The sequence below is a fragment of the Verticillium alfalfae genome, genomic scaffold (assembly GCF_000150825.1).
Source record: "Verticillium alfalfae VaMs.102 supercont1.4 genomic scaffold, whole genome shotgun sequence".
NCBI lineage: Eukaryota > Fungi > Ascomycota > Sordariomycetes > Glomerellales > Plectosphaerellaceae > Verticillium > Verticillium alfalfae.
In genome coordinates this window covers 1,764,357-1,771,272 of record NW_003315035.1, presented here as the reverse complement: position 1 = coordinate 1,771,272, position 6,916 = coordinate 1,764,357, and the positions used below count along the sequence as shown (strand labels likewise).

General features: G+C 56.6%; 3 protein-coding genes across 3 annotated transcripts in view; 2 read left to right on the top strand and 1 right to left on the bottom strand.

Annotated features, from left to right (window-relative positions):
- The window catches only part of VDBG_04001 (conserved hypothetical protein), a gene marked incomplete at both ends in the record, with an annotated part of 2,524 nt that extends 1,419 nt beyond the window's left edge, over positions 1 to 1,105 (top strand). The window contains one exon of the mRNA XM_003006002.1: positions 55 to 1,105. Coding sequence (XP_003006048.1) covers positions 55 to 1,105 — 1,051 coding nt within the window. The remainder of the gene's footprint in view (positions 1 to 54) is intronic.
- Positions 1,106 to 3,061: 1,956 nt separating this feature from the next.
- On the bottom strand, positions 3,062 to 4,117 carry VDBG_04000 (adenylate kinase cytosolic; the record flags this gene model as incomplete). Its single annotated transcript, XM_003006001.1, has 4 exons — positions 3,062 to 3,534; positions 3,605 to 3,759; positions 3,835 to 3,887; positions 3,967 to 4,117. 4 exons carry the CDS (start codon positions 4,115 to 4,117, stop codon positions 3,078 to 3,080), a joined length of 816 nt encoding a protein of 271 aa, XP_003006047.1.
- Positions 4,118 to 5,335: 1,218 nt separating this feature from the next.
- On the top strand, positions 5,336 to 6,517 carry VDBG_03999 (26S proteasome regulatory subunit rpn-8; the record flags this gene model as incomplete). Its single annotated transcript, XM_003006000.1, has 3 exons — positions 5,336 to 5,522; positions 5,596 to 5,867; positions 5,921 to 6,517. The coding sequence occupies 3 exons, from the start codon at positions 5,336 to 5,338 to the stop codon at positions 6,515 to 6,517; spliced, it is 1,056 nt and encodes a 351-aa protein (XP_003006046.1).
- Between the last annotated feature and the right edge of the window lie 399 nt (positions 6,518 to 6,916).

The following is a 6,916-nucleotide window of genomic DNA, read 5'->3' as shown; positions in this document are numbered from 1 at the left end:
ATCTGAGCCTCGAGATCTCAAGGATCAAGTCCGAGTCCCAAATGTTGATCACAGCATGGGCTCGAGATCAGAACAGTCACGCTTGCGCAAGGAGCTCGATGAAGAACCTGCGCAGCGCAACCGGCTGCAGAAGAACTTCAACGATATTCACGAGAAGCACACCGTGGCGGAAGCACAGGTCCAGTCACTGCTGCGCGACATGACGGACGAAAAGTATGTCGAGAAGATGGATGTCCTGTTCCCCGCCGGTGGCAACGTGGCAATGCTAACGCAGGAGTTCTTCACCGCCAGGGCCTACAACGAACTCGTCGCACAGCAGAAGAAGTCGGAATTGGAGCTCAAGCAACACATGGAGCTGGCGACAGAACTACGAAACCGCATCGCGGACCGCGACCGCGAACTGTTGAGTGCGAAGACTGACCTTTCAGCCGTCGAGAAGGATAGTATTGAAGCGCTCGAAGAGCTCAAGGCAACCGACAAGCTCATCTCCGGCTCGCTGCAGGAGGAGCTCGAGGCGCTGCGAACCGACCACAAGAACGCCGCCACGGACGTGCAGGAGGCGCAAAAGGCACTGACCAAAGCCCTCCTCGAGAAGGACGAGCTTCGAAAGGACCTCGATACCGTCAAGGAGCAGGGCGCTGGCCAAGACTCGTCCAAATATCTGGAGAAGATCCAACAGCTGCGTGACCGGCTCAAGGAGCGCAACGAGGTGAGTGGCCCTCTTTCAGTCCAGTCGAGATATACGCGAGACCACATCGTCATCTTCCCCGACAACAACACGCGCCTCCCCGGACAGCCCACAAGGCCGCCTGCGTGCAAACAGGCCCGTAGTAGCATCTTACCAGCCCGTCCTTCCGCTGCCCTTGTCAGGGACAGCCATCCGCTGGCGCGAGAACCAGCCTTCAAAATGACTGCCCCCAAGCTCTCCCTTTCGTCCGTACACTCCCCAACATGCATCGGAACGGCAGAATCAGGCATACCTGCCCCCGTTCAAGGCTCGAACCCGATACTCCCGGAACCCAAGGAACGGCCCACGTCTTGGTGGTCCGTCCACAGCAGCGTCCCTCAAGAGAAGCGCAGCTCTTGGGGGGCACTGTTCTGGTAGATGCCGGTGGATGGCTGTACTTTCAAGTGGAAGCTGCACAATTGATGGGCATCATCGTCACTCGCGGATGTATGAAACACAGACTGACATGGCATCTTCTAGCAACTCGAGAAAGCCGAACGCGACAGGCACGACCTTACGCGCAAGCTTAAAGCCTCAACAGATGGCGGCGCCGCACTGGCACAAAAGGTATACGCTGGACGATACTTTGCTCCCAAGAGCCTCCCCCTTTCCCTTGAACAGCGCAGGAAAAAATTCCCGTCTCTCTTTTCTCGAAAAACGGGTCTTCACTTCATTTCGCGTGAGAATCTGACGCTGACTATTGCAACCTGAAGACCCAGAGCGACCAGATTATCAAGAACCCTGCAGCGCGAGAACGCGCTCATCGCCACGGCGGGTACGACCTCACAAGCAGGTTGCAAAGCACCACGTCGTTCTGCAAAGACGCACACGTAGTGTGCCGCGTAGCTGGCTCAACAAACAGCGCCAGATGGTCAATGGTACGGCCAAGCCCTGCTTCTTCCAAGCATGATGCGGTCGTCTCCGCGACGCCGCGCCAGGACCCCCAAGCCGCGGCAGAACACATCGCTGATAGTTATTGATATGTCCAGCTACCCCTAGGAAGTGAGCTTGACCGTTCAGACCGGCAAGCGTCACGCACCTGACTTTACGACCTTTTTCAGCCCTCCACTTATACCACGATCATCATTATCATATCACTCATCGCATTAGAGCGTTCCCTTTTTCTCTCCCAAAATCCATCTCAGCCTCTCGAAACTTCACATTTAGGCACGTTTTCACGGATTCACCCACATGTTGTGGTGTTGACGCCGACCGCGTGCTCCGTCATCAATTGAACCGCCCTGCTTTCTTGTTTCTCCTCGATCGACGGTAGCTGGCTTCGTCGCATTCCTCTGGCGTGCGGCACGTTCCTGGGTTGCTGTTTTCCTCCGGAGTTGTTCTGCTAGAGTGTCGGGTTTTGGGAGGTCTGAAAGGAGATAGAAGTAAATACCCCCCCACATTCAATACTAGGTGGAAAACACCACTCCATTGCGTGTAAACCCCAGTTAGGGCGATGTTTGTTCACAGTGACATGTGCCGTGGGATGATATGGGATGCTTTGACGGTGCTCGTGCCAACCTTGGGGGCTACTAGTCAGCTTGAAAAATGCCTGGCAAACTGACGTTGTCCTTTGGTCAGACGTCTAGTGATCCTCACTGCATGGAAAAGATTGATGTACATGCGGTGCGAGGTCAAGGTCGCCCGCCCGTCCATATCCTCGTGTCGGGTAGGGGTTGGACGCGAGGGATATGAGTTGTTGTGGTGCAGTTCAAAAACACGTTCCTTGACCCAAGGATTCAGGTCTACACAATGAGTTTTTGCCGCAGTTTGTAGGACAATACGCAACTGTCAAACAGGGTATTGTGTCAAATCGTTGTTCACGTACTTCATGCTGTCCAGAGAGTATCCCAACGAGAACTGAACCAAACCACGATGGCCACAGACTCAAGATACGGTGCAGCAACGAGTCCGAGTACATGCACGCAATCAGCACGAGACTCCAAAACATCACAATAATGGCGGAAGAATGGCAGAAGAGTTCATCCTTAAACCTCCATTCGGTTTATTAGTGAGACAGTGATACATACAAGGCGTGATGGTGGCCGAGGGTCTCCCGGACAAGTACAATGAACATACTCCGTCGCTAACCCCCTGGCAGAGACGAGCGCAGGCTCCCCGATGCAGCAACCCCAATTGTCCAACGCCTCATCCGGAGGCTTGGAGCTCAAAACAAACATCATGAAGCGCTTTTCCCCCTCCGTGCCGGGCGTGACATCCAGGAAACTTCGCATCGTGCTCCTCAACTCTCCTCCGTTGCTTCCGACCATTTCTCCCCTCCCATTCACGCGAGTCCTGCTTCCAGTGGTGGCAGGGCATCCAAGGGGGAGACGGGCTGCCTGGGGCAACCCGCTTACTGTGAGCCGGTGATGCGGCTGATGATGCCGGGAGCGCTGGGCTTGCGCTGGGCATCGAAAATGGTGAGCATGTTCTTCCATACCTGCGAGGGCTGCTGGGAGGCGTCGATGCCCTTCCAGATACCGGTCTTCTGGTAGTAACCCACGACAGGGGCGGTCTGCTGGTGGTAGGTGGCCAGACGCTTCTTCAGGGCCTCGGCGTTGTCGTCACTGCGCTGGATGAGAGGCTCGCCGGTGACGTCGTCCTTCATGTGCTCCTTGGGAGGGTTGAAGGTGCTGTGGTACGAGCGGCCAGAGGCGGGATGGACGAGACGGCCGGTGATGCGGGCGACGAGGAGGGAGTCGTCGATTTGCAGCTCGACGGCGTGCTGGAGGTTCTTCTTGCGCTCGGCGAGCATCTCGTCGAGGCGCTGGGCCTGGACGACGGTGCGGGGGAAACCGTCGAGGATGAAGCTGGTGGTGCACGGTTAGCACGGGTCGGTGATGCACCGGATGGGGGGAGAAAAGGGCAAAGACAACATACCCTCCCTTGCACTCCTTGTTGTTGTCGAGCTCCTCCTGGATCATGCCGATGACAATCTCGTCGCTGACGAGGCCGCCCTGGTCCATGATCTTCTTGGCTTCTCGGCCCAGCGGAGTCTTTTTCGCGACTTGCGATCGCAGCATGTCACCGGTGGCCTACGCGCGAGCACGAGATCAGTACAGCGTTCAAATCTTGGCAAAAATGTCGTTTGAACAAGCCAATTGACATACCAGGTGGCAGCAGGAGAACTTCTCCTTGATCTTGGGAGCTTGCGTGCCCTTGCCTACGGAGAAGGTCAAACGTCAGCACCAGATACCTCTGCGAAAACAGGCGCGAAAAAGACGCCAGTAGGACGAGCATACCAGCACCAGGGGGGCCGATGAGGATCATGCGGACCTCCTCGGCACTCTTGGTCGTGGTACCAAAGGACTTCTGCTCCAGAGACTTGATCCGCGACTCGAGGCCCTCGACCACACCGGTCAACCGCTTGACTTCATCCTCAATGATACCCATTGTTGCAGAGCTTCGAGTGAACGAGGCCGTACCGGGGCAGAGTTGCGAAAGTGTGTCTCGAAAGGGAAGGAGGAGCTAATCGAAGGCACAGAAAGGGGAGGAGGTGGGAGGACCGAGTCGTGTATAGTCGTGGGGAGGAGAAGGGTGAGAAAAAAATAAATTGGCAGAGGGTTGGATGGTGTTGAGAACTGAACGACAGGTAATCAAGGTCGAAGGTTAAGGCCGGGCTAGGAGCTGTGTTCTCGCGCACCTGCCTGTGTACCTGTGCACCGACCCGGGCCAGAGCAGCCAGTCGCACCCGAGCAGGGACCAGGGGCCTGCCGTCTGGGATCTCTATTGTTGCGACGGTGGCTCTGGCTTTCCACCATCCACCATCCACCATCCACCATCCACCATCCACCCGCAGCGAGCGTTGAGCGCACCCAGACGTGACGGGTGGGAAAGCATGTGGGGCGCCCCAAAAACACAGTGGAGCTCTACAGCGGTCGTCCGGCTGTTTCGTCCTGTTGTTGCGTGCTATAGCCTCCGTATTCCCGCCTGCCAGCTGTTCCGTTACAGCGACGCCGTCGCTATTGGCCCTGGCCCCCCACTGGACATTCCTCTGCGCCGAGGTTCGGTCAGACTGGTTAGTACTCGGATAATCCCTTCGGTTCTTCGGGAGAAGCACGGATAAGGTTGGTATGAGGTCACCACCGCCTTGCTGGCGGTGCGACATTAATACACACACCCGGCACGAATGGGGTTGGCATCAAGGTCATACCATCGGTATGTGGTGCCGGCATTGGCTTCTCACATGCCTATTGATGATCATTTGCGTGTCAGAAAGCCAGACAAGAGGGCCATGCTCCGATTCCTGCTTTGTTGTATGCACAAACTTGTATGCATAGATAGAATGCAAGCCCACGTGAACATGACGACTCGCTCAGAATGGCATCGAGGACTCTACCTAGCACCTCGTTCACTTGCCCGGCCCAGGTGCCCGAAGCTTATCTAATCATTGCCCCCCCAGCATCGCACGTGACCTCGCGCTACAGCTCCCTTGGTGCGCTAAGCTGCTCTGAGAGCTCTGAGCTGGGCGCAAGGCGGAAGGCAGCATCAAGTTACGACAACACCACCAACGATATCGAAAACCGCCGCTGCACTACCATCGCCATCTCTCCCTCTCGCCAACCACCAAACCACCCCCTCTCTGCTGCACCGAGACCCAAACCACCCACCATGCCTGCCACCACAGCAGACACGCTCTCTCTCGTTAACCGAAACGTCTCCGTCGCCCCTCTCGTCCTCCTCTCCGCCGTCGATCATTACAACCGTGCTGTGTTCAAGGGCTCCAAGCGCAGAGTCGTCGGTGTGCTATTGGGTCAGAACGATGGAAAGAACGTCAGGGTGTCAAACAGCTTCGCAGGTGAGTCGAACTCTGGCTTCTGATTCCTGAGAGCGCCATGAATGATCGCAGGGCTGACAAACCATCGCCACAGTGCCCTTCGAAGAGGATGAAAAGGATCCCTCCGTATGGTTCTTGGACCACAACTATGTCGAGGGCATGAACGACATGTTCAAGAAGGTCAATGCGAAGGAGAAGCTGATCGGGTGGTACCACTCTGGACCCAAGCTGCGCGCGTCAGATTTGGAGATCAACGAGCTGTTCAAGCGATACACACCAAACCCCCTCCTTGTCATTATCGATGTTCAGCCGAAGGAGTCTGGCGTGCCCACAGATGCGTATTTTGCGGTAGAGGAGATCAAGGATGTAAGTGTACATAACACTGCTGGCAAGGCCCTTGCTGACTTAAAAAAAAAAAGGATGGCACCACAACGTCCCGGACCTTTGTACACACACCCTCCATCATCGAGGCCGAGGAAGCGGAAGAGATCGGTGTTGAGCATCTCCTTCGCGACATTCGCGACGTCGCCGTCGGCACCCTCTCCACGCGGATAACGAACCAGCTGCAATCCCTGCAAGGGTTGCACCTACGCCTCCGTGACATTGGCGCATACCTCCAGAAGGTCCTCGACGGCCAGCTGCCCGTCAACCACGCCATTCTCGGCAATCTGCAAGACGTCTTCAACCTCCTGCCCAACCTCTCCACACCCAAGGCTAGCGCCGACGGCAGCACTAAGCCCGCGGGCAGCGAACTCTCATATGCGATGGGCGTCAAGACCAACGACCAGCTCATGGCGATCTACCTCAGCAGTCTCATCCGTGCCATCACGGCCTTCCACGATCTCATCGAGAACAAGATTCAGAACCGCCAGCAGCAGGAGGACAAGGAGGCGAAGAAGGATGACGCGGCCAACGGCGACAAGGACGAGAAGAAGGACGGCGCTGCCAATGGCGTGAATGGCGAGGGTAAGGAGGGCTCCGACAAGGAGAAGGAGAACAAGGAGAAGAAGAAATAGACAACTCGACACGAAGGGCAAAGCCCCGGTGCCGGGAGCGATAGGGCGCAGAGGCGCGGGCAAGGCGCCGCGGGGCCAAAATAGACCGGGCGGAACGGCGCGCGCAGGCGATACGGGCTTGTCATGATACACTTTGGCGTCCGGGAGGAAGAGGTTTGGCCGGGATCAACCATTAGCAGTGGTGGGCGCGGGCGTGTCGGCATTGAAGCTGCGCACCTCACACTGTACAACTGAAAGCATTGATTTGAGCAAACCATGACGACCCTCTCTCTTGCCCCGTAGACTGCCGAGACCCAGTGCGATGGTGTAGTACGGACTGGTGTTCAATTTTTACATTTCAGCTACCATGCCCGCCATCTCCGTTCTGGAGACTCGCCTCTCGATAGCATGACTCCCAGG